This window comes from Heptranchias perlo, chromosome 25, assembly GCF_035084215.1.
Source record: "Heptranchias perlo isolate sHepPer1 chromosome 25, sHepPer1.hap1, whole genome shotgun sequence".
Lineage (NCBI taxonomy): Eukaryota > Metazoa > Chordata > Chondrichthyes > Hexanchiformes > Hexanchidae > Heptranchias > Heptranchias perlo.
Window position 1 is genome coordinate 14,199,704 of NC_090349.1, and position 17,918 is coordinate 14,217,621.

Sequence of the window (17,918 nt, forward strand, 5' to 3'; positions counted from 1 at the left end):
AAGATTGGAGTGACACATCTGGGAAACAACAACATCTAGTTTGTACGTCAAGGTGGATGCGCTGTTACACCCCCAGGCTATGCTATCATATAAGTACATACTGCACGGTATGAGCACACACCTAAGTGTAAGATGCTCAGACCACTGCACCTGAGAGAATATCTAAGGGAAGATCAGAAACTTGTAACACTGGGTCTCTGCTCCTTTTATGTTGGCCCAGGGGGGTTTTCCTTGGGCTGGAGCTAGGCCTGGACCTGCACTAGCCGTAGGCCCATTGCAGCCCTGTAAATGAGGTGGGTGGGGACACTCCCGGGCTCCTACTTCACTTTCCTGCATATCAGCCCATTGAATATCCAAATGGAGGGTTACTCAAAAGAAACCAGGAATTGGGGCTTGTGCACAGACATGTGCATCGGAGGGTCTTTGGGAGGCATCCTAAAGATATCAGTAGACAAATGTTTCTCCATTTCCAGCCTCTGGATGATCATCAGGCCTTGGACCGCCCCCCACCCCCCCCACACCACCGGCTGCTGCTCTCCAGTGAATAAATTAACTGTTCTAAACAGAGGAGGCCAATCCTCATGGCCACTTCTAAAGAGAGGAGTCCCAGCAGCAGCACCACTTCCAAAGAGAGGTCTGAGCATCAGTAATACTTCTGTTGGGGGAAGTGGGGGGAGGACACCAGTAAATGGGGGAATTAGGGGAGGGCAGCAGTAAATGGGGGGAATTAAGGGAAGGCCCCAATAAATGGGGATTTTGGAGGAAGGCACCAGTAAATGGGGATATTGGGGGAGAGCACCCACTAATGGGGTAATTTGTGGCGGGCACCAGTAAATGGGGAGAATTGGGAGAGGGCACCAGTAAATGGGGGAATTAGGGGAGGGCACAACTAAATGGAAGAGTTAGGGGAGGGCACCAGTACACGGGGGAATTAGGGGGCAGCAGTAAATGAGAATTGGGAGAGGGCACCAGTAAATGGGGGAATTAGGGGAGGTCACCAATAAATGGGGGAATTAGGGGAAGGCACCAGTAAATGGGGGAACTAGGCGAGGGCACATGTAAATGGGGGAACTAGGGGAGGGCACCGGTAAATGGGGTAATCAGGGGAGGGCACCAGTAAATGAGGGCAATTGGGGGAGGGCACCACTAAATGGGGGAATTAGGGGAGGGCACCAGTAAAAGGGGGAATTAGGGGAGGGCACCAATAATTGAGGGACTTAGAGGAGGGCACAACCAAATGGGAGTTAGTGGAGGACACCAGTAAATGGGGGGAATGAGGGGAGGGCACCATTAGTACCACTTTCTAAAGAAAGGGATCTTACCTTCAGTACCACTTTCTCAATATGCACGTCGTACCATCAGCACCACTTTCTAAAGATAGTTGTCTCACCATCAGCACCTGTTTCTAGAGAAAGGGAGCTCACCGTCAATACCACTTTCTAAATAGGTCTCACCATGTACCGCTTTCTAAAGACAAGGATCCCACCATTAGTACCACTTTCTAAATACAGTGGTCTCACGATCAGTGCCGCTTTCTAAAGAGAGAGATCTCACCGTCACTATCACTTTCTAAACAGAGGGATCTCACTATTAGTACCACTTTCTAAACAGTCTCACCATCAGTACTGCTTTCTAAAGAGAGGGATCTCACCATCAGTACCACTTTCTAAGCTGAGGTCTCACCATCAGTACCACTTTCTAAACATAGATCTCACCATCTGTAGCACTTTCTAAACAGAGGGATCTCACCATCAGTATCCCTTTTTAAGAAGGCTAATTCACCCTCAATACTAGATTCTTATTTGGTTATATAGCACAGTTTGAAGAGATGGAGCTTAATTTCTTCCAAAACTAACGTTTGGTCCATTTTTGTGTAATTACACAATTTAAAAAAAAATCTCAACTGGGAACTTTTTAAATTACACCTTCAGCTATTGGAATCTGACAAGTGATGAAAAGTGTTTCCCTACAAGTGGCTGTTAACACATCCCATGCCTTGAATGAATTTGTACATGAACAAATGTGAAGCACAACATCTCCCAGGTACCTCACATATCTTATGATAAGATGATATGTGTAAGCTATTTTTGAAATTGGAACATAAAGAGCTCCCACTATTTTTTGCAGAGCAGCCTGGCATTTCACCCAGTGAAATACAACAGGGAATACCTCAAAACAAAGAATCCAAGACGCCTCAATAAAGATCAATAGTGTAAGGGTGAACTGGGAAGATAAATGACAGAGAAACCGATTGAGGGGCATGAAAGATAGTGTACTGTAGGGTATATTTCTAACTCTGGGATCAATTTGCAACATTCCCTTCAGGCCCTGTATATTGTTGTGTTGCTATGGACAAGTGGAACTGGATGACAAAAACATTTTCTTTGATACACTACTCTACCTGTGCAATAGTTACTGTCTTAGATTGTATGTCACTGGTTTTTAATGGGGATACCAGACTTATTTAAATACTGCGAGTGGAGGGACATCTGACCAAAGTTGCCACCAGCAGATTATGTGCTGATGTGAGTTTCATGAAGAGACCCACTTCCTTTTTTAAATCATTGTAAAGTTTGCCTCTTTTGTTAGTTATCCAGTCACAGTAATTCATCATCTCCAAAACACCTCTTTAAAGGGGCACCATCTTCATGGAAATGTCCATGGCAATACTTTTTAATTTGTTTACAAACATGTAATACAGGGCATAAGTTGGTCTGCAATGCATCACCATATCACTCACACGTCATGTCACTGTACAAAAAGAGGGACAACCTGGGTACTTTGCAATCTATTTGATTGCACTTTCTATCAGTACTCACTCTCTCCTAAATCGCAGTCACTCTGATGGTCCGTGTGGCACTGACAACAATGGCCTAACGATACATAATGGGGGTGGATCTTTACTTTGTGTGTTAGAGTAAAACGGGTGATAGTGAGTCGACAGCCCATTTTACATCTCTCCCAATTTTTATTTCCATTGAGGTCAATTGGGAGAGATGTAAAATGGGCTGCCCATTCACTATCACCCATTTTACACTATCGCACAAAGTCAAGATCTACCCAATATCTTTTGGTATAAAAAAAACTATATTTAAATGAAGCCCCAAAAAGAAATGAATCTATTTCAGATCAGTAGGCAGAACTTAGAGTGTGCAAGTTTCTATCCAGCAAGTCATACAGGGTTTAGATACTGCATCATGCAAAAGTTTATTTACATAATTGAGGCCCTTGATTAGGTTACTTTCCTGTTTCTCACTCTTACTGTGTCAGAGTAACATGATGAGCTAAAAGCAACAACACCACCAGCAGAAACTTACATTTATATAGCATCTTTAATGTAGCAAAACGTCCCAAGGCGCTTCACAGGAGTGTAATCAGACAAAAATTGACACCGAGCCAAAGAAGGAGACATTAGAGCAGGTGAACAAAAGCTTGGTCAAAGAGGTAGGTTTTAAGGAGATTGGAGAGGCGGTGGGGTTTAGGGAGGGAATACCAGAGCTTTGGGCCTAGACAGCTGAAGGCACGGCCGCCAATGGCGGGGTGAATGAAATCATAATTGGCAGAGTTGGAGGAATGTAGAGTTCTTGGAGGGTTATAGAGCTGGAGGAGGTTAGTCACTTAAAGAGGCATGGCTGACCTATTAAAATGGCGGTATGTGAATCTATCAGGAAATTTGCACACAGATGTGCAAAATGTGCACTGACGATGTCATGGCACCGATTGTATGTGATTTAAAAAAATTGTTCTTCAAAACAGGAAAACTTATCATAAAAGTTGATGTCATATCAGATACTACAAACATTTTTCTGGTGGCCAGAGTGGCAGTTACAGAAAGAGGTCATGCAGAACAGGCTGTTTCACCAATGAGGAGCCATTGCCTATCAGGAAAGTCCCTGAAATGATAATGTTGCTCTTTCAAGAGGATAAGCCCACTCTCTGTTTCTTAGTACAGGTACAATCAGTGTCGTTAATGAGGGAGACATATCCCCCACAACTTTTTTTTGTCACAGGTTGTCTGCCCCTCTCTGACTCCATTCCCCACCATGTACCCCCAACTCATTACAACAGTGACTACACTTCAAAAGCACTTCATTGGCTATAAAGTGCTTTGGGACGTCCTCAGGTCGTGAAAGGCGCTATATAAATGCAAGTCATTTCTATCCTTCGAGGTTGTCCCTCTCTCTTAATGAACATTGACTAATTCTGACACATAACTAGAATGAAAGTAAAATTCGTAACCCTGCTTTGATGGAGTATAGGCCAGAAAAAACACGACTCTGTGACCATTGTACCCAGCCACTGAGCTTGGTGAGCAAACTGTAGGTAGTTAGGAGAGCAGCTGACTAGGTCTGATAGCTGAATCAATATTGAACATGAGTTGAAAATAAATATTTAAGCAGAGATGGGGGGTGGGGGGACTATGGAAAAAAAATTGGTTTTGAAAAAAAGCTTTAATTATTTCATGCATTTCAGAAGTAGAAAGAAAAAGAAAGGTTTCTTTTTATTGAACTGTTAGGTGCAGTTTTAGTGTTTAACATATTCCCCTGCACTTTGTACAACAGTTAAAATGGGGTCCAAAGTTCAGTGGCTGGAGGAGCGGATGGATAAATGTGAACCCAGGAAAATGTGCCCAGTTCGAATGTAAACAGATGAGCGAGGCTACGTTTATGATGACCAAAGCAGGCCACTTTCTTGTGTAGAAAATAGTGGTTTTGGTGATTTTCTTGTTTTTTTGGAAGAGTGTGTTGCCATTTTAGCTTGTTGGATCATGTGGGGAAAGTTCCATAACAACAGGGAGACCTTGTTATGACGAGGGTTAAACACATTGGAATTGAAAGAAAACCTAGGGAAAAAGTGGATCAGTTACAACTTTTTTTTCGGTGGGTGGGGGTAAAAGATGGGGACTAAGTTGACACCTTTGCAGCAGGAGCTGGTGAATGCACTGGTGGGTTCTGGGATCAGCAAGCAGACCCTGATTGAAGCTCTCCATGAGCTCGACCCTTATCAACCTGCCAAGACCGACGAAGCTCAGGGGTCGACCATCAGCATCCTCCCCAACGATGGCTCCAAAGCCGAACCGCTGCCGCCCTTAGCGAACGGCCATCACCCCGACAAACTGTCCGGCGAGGAGAGCTCAGAGGACGGCGACGAGGACTACGACACCCCGGCGATCCTGAAGGAACTGGACAACCTCAGCCCCGAAGAAGCCGCCCAGCAAAGGGCAATAGTGGAACAGCTTCTACAGTAAGGACCCTTTTATCCCGTTTACTTTCTCTTCTTTAAGAATAATGATGTCCCATCCAAAGTTTCCCTGATCTTGTGCAGCCCATTCTGTGGAACGTGTGATGGGAAGCTGCCTGGCTGTATCAGGCGTGCCACAGCTAGTTACTAATTATCCAATTGATTGTTATTTCTCTGTTCTTTTGCAAAATATAAACTAAAATAGTATAGCCGTCCCTTTTTGGTTACATTTGATCATTAACTACTGATTATACATGCGGCCGGAAGCGTGTGACCGATATGGAGAGTCTGCCCAGATTAAAGTTATTTCGTTGCCTGTTATTAATTAATTTCTTTGTGTGCAAATTCGCTTGTCTATTTCGTTGGTACAACTTGTCAATTACAACAAATTTGCACCGTGCAATGACTCTCGCGTGTGTGTGTATGTGTGGGGCAGAATTGGGTAAAAAGTGAATAATAATGTCTTTTATAATCCTGCAGATTGAATTCATCTCAATATTTTTAATTTGTAACTAAACTTGGTTAAAATTAAATCCATAGAAACTCCACTGGACAGCTGTCTGTTACAGCTTCTGGGCAAATAGTGACATGTTATACACTAAAACATTGCACAACAAAACGGGATAATAACGGTAATTTACTGTATCACCTAATGTATAATGACAACTGTTAATTTTTTTTGGAGTTGCTGCAGTGAGATTGTGCATGGCGAACTCTGTATACTAACGAATTATTTCGATTTAGCAAACTTTAACAAATAAACTTAGTTTAAAATATATATAAAAACAGTTCTCGTAATAGTAGGGGATGTTTTAATGTTTCATTTATTTAGCCAATATTTTCCTTGAATTGTAATGCAAAACATCACAATCTAAAAGTTCTCTAACAAATTAAACCAAATTTGAATGTTAAACAGTAGGTTATGAATCCGTTAATAATCGGATTTCCAATTCGTTTTGTGGTGAGGATATCGATTATATATGGTTATATATTTGATTTGAACGAATTGATTATCTGGAGTTATGTGAATTGGATTCTCTTTAGTAACTTACAACAGGGAATAGTCAGCTACCGAAAGCTGTATGTTAATTGGGCGGGTCAATGTGTTTGCTTAGACTTTACATTAATATACTGCTATAAATAATCAACCCGACTGCCATTTAAAATGAATGAGGGTCTGGTTGATGTCTAATCGAGTGCGATTACTGAATGCCAAGAGAACGGGAGAGCAGAGCTGTCACTAAATCAGAGCCCAGGTCGCGGAAAAAGCAAAAAAATGGAGTATGTAAAAGCCGAAAAAAGGTGGGAAATAGCGTTTGTTTGTTCCAAGGAGATTTGGACTTTGGTCCAGGTGGAAGTTTTATCTGTTGCTCAACATCAACAGTTCAATAAAAAAGTAGTTCAGGATTAACACAGGGTGACTACCACGTAGGTTTTTTTTTGTTTGAGGAAAACATATAAAATACGGTACAAAATTTTCATCATGTAAAAAAATCTTTAACTGTTTTCCATTAAATATCAGCGCATTTTGAGTTTGGATGAAATTATTTGCTGCTCTGAGTGCGACGTGTCCCAGGTGTTAAATTCCCAGGTACCCACCAGCACGGCTGACCTCGCAGCACTATGTTCCTGTAATTTGCAAGTCAGGGAGATAAATGTACTGACGTTTCAATCATGGGACCTCCTCACCCCTCCCACTCCCTTCTCCATTTCATTCCAAAAAACTCAGTGCATTTTGGAGTCCAGCTTGAATGGTGCCGAACAGAATTGACGCTTGTAATGTTTGATGCTGGACCAGGGCAGGTGTATTTGTTCATTCAAAGTAAATCCATTTTAAAGCTGTTCTGAAATGGTGGTTTCCAAAGGTGGTTTAAAATGACCGTCTGAAAACTATTTTGTTAAAGGGAAGATTATAAGCACAGGGGAATGGATAGTAGAACAATAAGCAATCTTTTATTTTACAGTGTGAAAAGAAAGACTTGCATTTATATAGCGACTTTCACAATCTCAGGATGTCCCAAAGTGCTTTACAGCCAATTAAGTAGTTTTGAAGTGTAGTCACTTTCAATGTAGGAAAGGTGGCAGCCATTTTGTGCACAACAAGGTCCCACAAACAGTAACGTGACAATAATGATAATCTGTTTTAGTGGTGTTGGTTGTGAGATTAAATATTGGCCAGGACATCAGGGAGAATTCCCCATCTCTTTTTCATATAGTGCCATGGGATCTTTTACGTTTAACATCTCGTCTGAAAGACATCATCTTCGACAGTGCAGCACTCCCTCGGTACTGCACTGATGTGAGACAATGTTTGGTGTCCTTCAGTGAAATTACTCACTCCAGGCATCTATCCATTTCTATTTTCTTACAAAACACAGTGAAAGTTCCACTGTTTAAAACGAACCCAGCCTCAGGGAAAGACACATTTACTGAAGACTGATTAATAAAATCTGGAGAAGAATTATAAAGTTTCTTTGGTGTCACATTCATTCTTACAGAACAACAAAAAAAACCATGAAATTTCAGAGAGAGCATATCATAAATTCAACATGTATTAAAATGAGTTTCTGAATGCAACTTTAACTTATAGCCTGCTGAAATCTGAAAGTTCATTCAAATACACAATGAAATTAACATCATAGAAATAAAAGCTCTCTGTTTCTCTTCAGTTGGGGCTAATGTAGTCCCATTCCCTGCCCTTTCTCTGTATCCTTTTTATATCCTTCCCCTTTAAATTCCAATCCAATTCCTGTATAAATGATATGGGGAAGGGGGGTCATTTACACCTTCACTGCCTGGGTGGTAATCTGATGGAGCAGATAAAGGGCAGGTCCACTTGACCAATTTTATGGATATTTTTGAGGAAATTACAGTGTATAGATTGCACATGTTGCACATTTAAATTTTCTAAGGGTGTTTGATGAGGTGCTCATAAGAGAATTGTTATAAAAACTCAAGCACATGGCATTAAAGGGAAGGTAGCCTCATGGATAGAGCAGTGGCAAATGAACAGAAAGCAAAGGGGTAAACAGATGTTTTTGAAATTGCCAGGGACCACTTCTATTTTCTGTTTCTATAAATGATTTGGCCATGAGAAGAATGATATTGAAGTTTGTTGATGATACCATATTAAAGGGCATGGCAAACTAAGGAGGAAAGCAAGAGATTGGAGGATCTAAACAAGTGAGCAGGGAGGTAGATAGATGACAGATGCAGTTAAATGCAGATGAAGGTGAAAATTATCCTCAGTCTCTGACTCAATAGCCAGTTGTGGAAAAACATTCTAATAACCAGCTGTATGAAAACAGTTTTTCTAACTTCCCCCTTCATTCTTCTAGTGATAACACTGAGTCTATGGAGTAGATCTTCGTCTTCACTGCCTGGGTGGTAATCTGTTGGAGCGGATCACTTGTCCATTGTAGAACCCGCCCAATTTTCATTCCATTGTCTCCTTGTTATAATCATTAGTGGAAACAATCAGAAAATTATTTTTATAATTTTGGAGACCTCCATTAGAATCACCCCCATTAACATTCTCTGTCCCCAGCGAAAAGGAACCCAATTTTTTGAGTCTTTCATCATAACTTTAACCTTGCCTTCCTTATATTATTTCTAGTGAATCTTCACTGTACCCTTTCTGTTGCTGTAATAGTCTTTCAATATGGGCTGACCAGAACTCCCTGCAATACTGTGACTGAACCAATTTCTTTCACAAATTCAACATTACTTCCTTGTTTCTGTATTCAATGACCCATGGGTACAACCCAGAATCCCATTTGTCCTTTTAATGTTTTTTTTTCTATCTGCACTCCATCTTTCCAAGATCAATGTATCTGCATCCCTAGATTGCTCTGTTAAGAATCTTACTGTTTAAATTATGTTTCCTTTCACTTTTCTTTATTCCAAAATATAGGACTTCATATTTCACTCCATTTAACAGCATCTGCCACCTATCTGCCAGTCAGCTGTTTGGGTCTTCCTGCAATCTCCTGCTTTCTTCCTTATTTTGCCAAGACCCTTAATTTGGTATTGTCAGCAAACTTCAATACTAAAGTGGGCATAATTTCCTGTTCCTGTGTCTGGTGCTATTAGATCATTTGGGGTACAGCAAATATAGGAGCGCATGTCCCTAACAGAACCAGGCCAATTTTCTGTCTATTAATTTAAACGGATGGAAAATTTGGTGGGCTTCCTTATGGGAATGAATTGTCTGATGAATGAATGAATTAAGATTGTTGAAGTACTTAAATTAATTTGTGAGGTTTGAGGCAGAGAAATGATTTTAACTCTGCCTGAACGTGTGTCCATGGCCTCTGAAACATGCCATGGAAACAGAGGCGAGTTGCAGCCGGCACCCATTTGGACCTTTAAACCAGCGATTGACACATGGGGATAAAAGGTGAGTTTTTGCAGCAGGGCAATCAGTTCCCTCAGACAAGTCTTTGGCTGGGAGTTCTTAGTGTTCAGACTGAATTCTTCTGTTCAGACATATTTACCTACATTTTGGACCCCGTTAAACTGACACCATCAGGATGGGGTGGGGGGGGGTGCAATGGGTGTATTTAGCATAACATCTGAGGAGGAGGCATATCACCATCCGTAGCAGGTACAGCCTGCAGTTCTGGGAGTTGCAGCTCCACAAGACAGAGGTGCACCACAAGGATCTGCAGAAGAGCAGAGGGGGAGCAATGGAGGGGCTGAGGTTGCAGGAGGCACTGCCCTTGTGAGAGGGTCTAGAGGCAGAGGCTGAGCTTCCTGGATCTCTCTGAGGAGCAGTGCCTACGGAGGATGAGATTGAGTCGCCAGGTGGTCGCAGACATCTGCAGGCTCCTTCATGCAGAGCTGCTCCCGGCTGGGCCTGGTGATATCGCATTGCCCGTCACAGTTAAAGTCACCACTTCCCTCAATTCCTTCACCTCCGGATCCTTCCAGGGCGCCACCGGTGACATCACCAAGATCTCTCAGTTGCCTGTCCATAAGTGTATACGACAGGTCACGGATGGCTTCTTTGCCAGGGAATCCGGCTACGTCAACATCCCCATCGACAACATCAGTCAGACTGAGAGGGCAGTTGGTTTCCAGTCTCTGGCTGGCTTCCCACGGGAACAGGGCATAGCAATCCGAGGACCTCCACATGAGCCAGGACTGTTCATCAACCGAAAGGGATATCACTCCATCAATGCGCAGCTGGTTTGCAACCACCAGAAGAGGTTTCTGCTGGTGTGAGCCAAATTCCCTGGCAGCTGCCATGACTCCTTCATTCTGTGCGAATCCAACATCCATGCACAAGACAGACTTAAGGGCTGGTTCTTTGAAGACAAGAGATAACCCCTGCAGATGTGGCTCATGACACCTGTGAGGAACCCCACCAGTGAGGCACAGCAGCGGTACAACAACAGTCACATCACCATCAGGTCTGTCATGGAGCAAGCCACAGGAATGCTGAAGATGCGCTTCCGGTGCCTGGATCGATCTGGGGGAGCCCTTCAACACTCACCAGCGAGGGTGTGCAGAATAATAGTTGTGTCCTGCACAACATCACTCAACAGAGAGGGTTACCGGTGGATGAGGTCCCATGTGTTCCACAAGCAGCCGCACCTGCAATTAACATCGAAGACGAGGAGGAGGAGGAGGATGACGATGATGGGCGAACCATCGGCGAAGCAGTGTCTCAACTGGCTGCTCGACATGCCAGGGAGTCACTCATATTTGATAGATTCTCATAGGGAGATCTGCAAAGTGACTACAGCCAAGTACTCATACCACCTGTAAGGACCATCGCAACCACAACCCCAACCACCCCCCCCCACCCTCCAACTCCCCACCTCAGGGTGCACAAAACAGTCATACAACGACACATACACCCATTGCAAACGCACCCAATGGGTGGCATCAAGTCTTACCTTTCATGAGCAACCACATGTAAGGGCGCTTTCACAAAAGGGACTCAAGAATGGGCAAGACGTGGCAGTGGTGGTGAGAATCATAACATTTAATGTGATATAAACCAAATAGAAATGGAAAACATGACAGTCTGTCAGACACCCTGGTGCATACCCTTGGTGATTACAGAACCATTGACTTCCTCTTCCTACAGCTTCTATGTGGTGCATCCCCTATCCCCAGCAGAGGTAGTGGCAGGTTGCTCAGATTCATGCCCAGATGGCTGAGATGCTTTCGGCCTACGACCTCTGGGTTTTGGTGCCCGTGAGGGCCCCTCCAAAGACTGCTCCGCCTGCACCTGTGCAGGGGCAGACTCGGCCATCTGGAGAGGAGGCAGCATTGCGGGTACCGGTTAAGGGGGGCAACGGGTGAGACGTGGGAGAATTTTGGGTGGCGTCCCCACTTCCATGTCCCCTTTCGCCATCATCCCTCTCCTGGGCCAGGGCCACATCACTCCTACCACTCTGCTGGACAAGAGTTTGGAGGACATGTGTGATGCCTTGTAAGGCCAGTGCTTGTGTATCAATCTACCTGTCTAATGCAGCAGAATGTAGTTCGCCCTGAGCCCGCATGGCCATTGTCAGGGCCTGAATGGACTCGTTTGTGAGCCGTGCTTGAAGCTCAATGGAGGCTGCCATTCTCTCCATCACAGATATTCCCGCACTTAACTGTGCCGCCAATCCACTAGCGATGGAGTTGGACTCCTCCATCCTCTCCGCGACTGTGGAGAGTGTGTATGGCACGTTTTCCACTCCCTTACAAAGTTGCTCCTGTACCTCTACCATTCTCCTTCTCAAGGATGGCCCCCGGGGTTCAGCATTTGTGCTGAGCTGAGCAGAGCTTGGAGAGGAGTGCGCCCACCGACGTGGATTCTCCACAGCTGTCCCTGCCACCAGTGTCTGCTCGTGCCCACTTGTGTGTGTTGATTCACCAGGTGACAACCCAACTACCACTATAATAGGACCCACCAAGGTGTGAGTATCTGCGCTGGATGGCTCACTGAGATATGACGGTGCACCCTCGGAGGCAGGGAGCTCCTCTGAGGGATTGTCCTTGACCACGTCTTCGGTCCGTGATGCCCCTGGAAGAGAACACACAGCAATATTAATAATCATCGCAGAAGTAATGTTGCGATGAGCGTCCTGAGGTGTGCAACAGACCAATCATCGATAACATCAGTCCATGTTGTGTGTGAGGGATGTTAAAGTTCTGTCCCTAGACGTTTGCGGGGTGCAAGTCTCAGCATCCCCGGTGGCCAGGCACTCCACTGTACGACTTATCTCCAATATCTCCTCCTCCGCCTCTGTGAGGGCCATGATGTGTGGAGGCCCCCCCTCCAGTCCTCACCCTCTCCCTTGCATTTTGCGCCCTCTTCTCCTACAAGGGGAGAAAGTTCAGACGTGTGAGTGAGTGAGGATGAAGTGGTCACCGGATGGATGCATTTTTTTTGGGTCAGGATGACAATGAAGCAAATGCATCAGAGGGTGACAATCAGACAGATTGCTCACATTGCATCAGGATTGAGATGGGTGGGAGAGGAGGGGGCACAAATTGGGGTGTGAAAAAGTGCACAGAAAGTGAAGGTAACTTGACGCTGAGCCATAAGTGGGTATGAGGAGTGATGTGATGGAGTAGGCTTCAAAGGGCAGTGTGAGGGGTGGGTACTGTTCACCACAGAATGCAGGTCAATCAGTAACTGTACTCACTTTTCCTGACCTGGTTAGATCATTAAATCACTTCCTGCATTGCAGCCATGACCAGGACACCGTGCTCTTGTTGCTGACCTGGTCTGCCACCTCCAGCCACGTCTTCTTTGTGACAGCGTCAGGTTTCTTACTCTTGTCTGGTGGATAAAGCACCTTCCTCCTGCTTCTCACTGTGCCCAGTAATGTCTCCAGGGCAGTGCCGGAGATCCTAGGTGCTGCCTTGACTCTGGAACGTTGCATCGTCATTGTTGCCTCCTTTCTCCTTCAAAATGCATTGTTGGAGTGGCCCTTTAAATAGTGGGCTTTAAACGTGTCATGTGGGTGCGCAGTACACCCGCTGTGCAGCTTGAGGACGTGAAACCCGGAAGTTGAGTTAAGTGGCTGCAGTTGAGTCGCGATCGCTCGGGAAACCGCACAATTTTTTCCTCTGGATTTCCCATATGATTATTGACCCCCCCTCCCCCTGCTGAGATCCCATCTCCTAGTTAAATTTAGGCCAAAATCCTTCCTATAACAAAATATCCTAATACATGGGGAGCAGTAGACATCGAATACAAGATAGGGGAGGTTGAAAGTATGGTGTAAGAAGTAAGTTTTCAGAAGGCTTTTGATGTTGGAGAAGAGAGATAGCGAGGTGAAGGGTTTGGGAACATAGGAACATAGGAACAGGAGTAGGCCATTCAGCCCCTCGTGCCTGCTCTGCCATTTGATAAGATCATGGCTGATCTGTGATCTAACTCCATATACCTGCCTTTGGCCCATATCCCTTAATACCTTTGGTTGCCAAAAAGCTATCCATCTCACATTTAAATTTAGCAATTGAGCTAGTATCAATTGCCGTTTGCGGAAGAGAGTTCCAAACTTCTACCACCCTTTGTGTGTAGAAATGTTTTCTAATTTCACTCCTGAAAGATCTGGCTCTAATTTTTAGACTGTGCCCCCTACTCCTAGAATCCCCAACAAGTGGAAATAGTTTCTCTCTATCCATCCTATCCGTTCCCCTTAATATCTTATAAGGAGATAATTTCAGATGGAGGAGTGTGGTGGCTGCAGACTCTGCACTTTGTGGAATGAAAGGAGAGGGGAGGGTGGGGGAGAGGAGGTGCATTAGGCCAGAATCAGAAAAGCGGAGAGTGCAAGCTGGAATGTAGGGGCGGAGAAGATTGTGAGATAAGGTAGAACAAGGCCATGAACAGTACATTACATTAACAGTGTGGCAGACCTGGATCGGTTTGCTTCTCGAGATGTCGTGAACGTGTTTTGAATGATTTACACAACTTTCACTGTCTCTGAACTTTTCTAGTTTGTTCTTGTTGCAGTTGCTATGTGGTAGGAAACATGAACTTACGTTGAAAATTGCAACGGCAAATTCCCCAAGGGGCAAAATACTGTCCTGTCGCGGCCATGTGTCTTTATAAACCATGATATTGCAACTACAGAGACACACAGCTGCCCTGCCTTCCCCCAAGCCCACCCTTAAAGTCAGTATCTCAGTAATGAAATTCAGCATTTTTGTTCCAGTGAATCCAAAGGGTTTATTGGATTTCCAAAGGCAGAATAACCAGTGGGGGGAAAATGAGGCTATTTTTAAAGTACTGAGTGACTCAGGAACATGTACAGGAGAGATAAAGACCACTGTGGTCCATTTAGCTGGTTCCTAAGTTTCAAAAGATTCCAATTTATACTTTGTCTCGTACACCCCTTGCTTGACTAAAAACTTAATTAACTCCTCCCTGAATGTGCCAACATCATCTGCCTACACTAACCCGCACATTATGGCCTTCTCCACATATTCACCTCCTGCTGTATGAAGCAGTTACACCTCCCCTTTTCTGAGCTTGATTCCGTACCCTCTCGGTCATATTTGTGGTATGTCAAACTATTTATTAGGGTTCATCATATCTGTACCCCTCAGAATCTTGATAACTTCAATAAAATCTCTGCCTGGATGGATTTTCAAGGAAAAATTAGATGGGCTGGCTAACACATTGATCGCATTTTCCTAACCTTGCCAGTCATGAAAGGAGGATTCCTTCCTCATTCTCCTGAAACCTCACTGTAATCAACTACACATCGAGCTCAGTGAATGCTCAAAAACATCGGCACACCTTTACAAAGTGCTTCCTTTGGCCGGAGCTGAGTCAGGTGAGGCATGTTGGACGTTTTCTATCCTGAAGCAAGTTCTGATCACAATCTAAACCTCACACACTTATGTCTGATTAAGTCACCAAGACTTCAATTGTCTCGGGTTGCCAACCCTCCAGCAATTAAAGTTTAATCTCCTGGACACTGTTGCGAGCAACCCAGGACAAAAATCAGAGGTGTAAAAAGAAAGGTGTGTTTTTTTTTTCATTTTCTTTGACCACTTTTGTATTAGTGATGAAAATATTGGAGTTGGAGAAAAAAGGCTGTTTGACTGACAGTCAAGAATCATCCAATTGGGTAACGAGGAGTCTGTTTGCTTTCCACTCGGCATGGGAACGCAGTGCGCTGCAAGGATGGATGTGTCAGGTGATCAACGGTGGGGGCGGGAGGTCATGAGATGTAACCTCAGGGATTATGACCAACCAGAGTTGGCAACCATATTGTTGCCGTATTGGCAGCTGCAATGTCTTATAAATATAACTACAATAACAACTTGCATTTATATAGTGTCTTTAATATACTGCTTCACTGTAGCGTAATCAGACAACAATTGACACCAAGCTAAAGAAGGAGACATCAGGACAGAACGGGATAGGTTTTAAGGAGTGTCTTAAAGGGGGAGAGAGAGGTGAAGAGGCAGAGATATTAAGGGAGTGAATTCCAGAGCTTAGGGCCTAGATGGATGAAGATACGGCTGCCAATGGTGGGGCAAAGGAAGTGGGGGATGCATAAGAGGCCAGAGTTGTAGTTAAGCAGAGTTCTCGAAGGGCTGTAGGTCTGGAGGAGGTTACAGAGATAGGGTGGGGTGCGGCCATGGAGGGATTTGAATACAAAGATGAGAATTTTAAAATCAAAGCATTGCTGGACTGGGAGCCAGTGTAGGTCAGCGAACACAGGGCTGATGGGTGAACGGGACTTGGTGCAAGTTTGGATACGGACAGTAGACTTTTGGATGAGCTCAAGTCTTTGGGGGCGGGATGGAGTGCTGACGATGGCCAGGAAACCATTGGAATAGTCAAATAAAAAGAGTAATAAAGGGCACTGTTAAACAGTATGTTCCAGCAAAGGGCAACTTTACTGTCTATATATCCACCCACCATACGTTTCAGCAGGACCAATGGCAGCAGTCGACCAACCAAATTATTACTTATTATCAGAGTTAAGGTTTGAGCTTTTAACCAACATTTTCCATCTTAGGTTCAAGGTAAATGCCACTTTCCATAAGCAGATCACGTATACTGTGATCTAAAGCCTACGCCCTTATACGTGCGGTAGGTGACTTAAGGTACACAGCCTTAACAATTAACCCCTAATTATGGTATAGTTACAGGAGATTATGTGGGTTGCCCACCACAGTCTCTTATTTTTCCTCAAACTGGAGACCAATACATACAGGATAAAACTATTAGTCAGCTTTATTTATTGGTTAATACACAGAAGGCAAATGATACAGTGAAATACTAAACAGCATAATACTTAAAAACACTGAATTTAGAATCAGTCCATGGGAAGTTAATTACACTTTCAAGGTCATATTTCTTAAAAAGTTTGATGAACAACCTTTGGATGAAATAGTTTAGTTTATCTTGTGGTACACCCTCCAGATGCGATGTCATAAGTGGATGATACGAATTCCAGTTCATCCATAGAGTTCGGATCTCCCACCAGAACTAAAGCCAGCGGGAGAATTTCCTGTATTTATTGAGTCCAGAGGCCTCTGAAGTCAGAGTAGGCATAATTATAGTAGGAATTATTGCACAGAATGCTTATGAGTAAATGTTTGAGTTATCTAAGTTCATGCCGTGAAGACGTACAGTTTATTTTGCATCTAGAACAAAGCCCTTATATTCTGACTAATTTCCAGATCAAAAACCCTAGCCTGGTGCCGCAGACAAACACATTTTCTGACCTTAATTTTGAGATTCGGTAAAGAAAAGGCAACATCTATTATAACTCTAGCTACTTCAAAACTGTACGACATAACATATAGGCATCTCACTATTCTGTCACAAGTTGCAGTGGCTTGTGATTCCACCACCAACCATAACAGGGTATTGTTGGGTCCTGAATAATGGTGTGTGCCGTACACTGCATGATGTTTCAGTATTATCAGAATTTCCTTTGAAATGTTCTACCTCCGGATCACTTCTTAATGTTACAATTTACCAGATACTAAACATCTAAAAAGTATTTGTAAATGATGTACATAAGAACATTTTGAGTAATAGATTAAAAATAAAGCTTTACTTCCTAAGCAGCCAGCTAATTAACATCGCGAGTGGAGGAAAGGGCTGCTCCAATGTGATCATTACAGATCCTGAAAAGGCACTAGCTTCTATTGTGAGGCATCATATTATCAAACTTCAGTGAACACCTCATATCTTTGTATAATTTTGTATCTATATCAAGTATTTAAAGCAACATTTCCTAATCAATGGGACGTTACTGTTACACATAACAATTCGAAAGCTGGTCTCAATGGTAATTCAGCAGCAATAATCTTAGCAACTGCTAAGTTTGTAATAACCTAATTTGTCACCATCTCCTCTCCTGAAGTGTTCACTCTTGCTGCAATACAGTACCATGGGTGCTGGTCACCCTACATTACCCAGCCTCTTATTTATATATAAGAAAGAAAGACTTGCATTTATATAGCATCTTTCACAACCTCAGGATGTCCCAAAATGCATTAATGCCAATGAAGAACTTTCGAAGTGTAGTCACTGTTGTAATGTAGGAAATGCAGCAGCCAATTTGCACACAGCAAGCTCCCACAAACAGCAATGTGATAATGACCAGATAATCTGTTTTAGTAATGTTGGTTGAGAGATAAATATTGGCCAGGTCACCCGGGAGAACCTCCCTGTTCTTCTTTGAAATAGT

The 17,918-nt window shown here is 43.7% G+C and overlaps 1 protein-coding gene across 4 annotated transcripts in view; it reads left to right on the plus strand.

Moving 5' to 3' along the window:
• Positions 1-4,574: 4,574 nt before the first annotated feature.
• Positions 4,575-17,918, plus strand: part of hnf1a (HNF1 homeobox a) — a 184,462-nt gene continuing 171,118 nt past the window's right edge. For 2 of the 4 annotated variants that reach the window (XM_068005667.1, XM_068005668.1), the window contains exon 1: positions 4,575-5,244. In XM_068005667.1, coding sequence (XP_067861768.1) covers positions 4,898-5,244 — 347 coding nt within the window. In that variant the 5' untranslated portion in view covers positions 4,575-4,897. The remainder of the gene's footprint in view (positions 5,245-17,918) is intronic. The other 2 variants (XM_068005669.1, XM_068005670.1) reach the window with 1 other exon arrangement.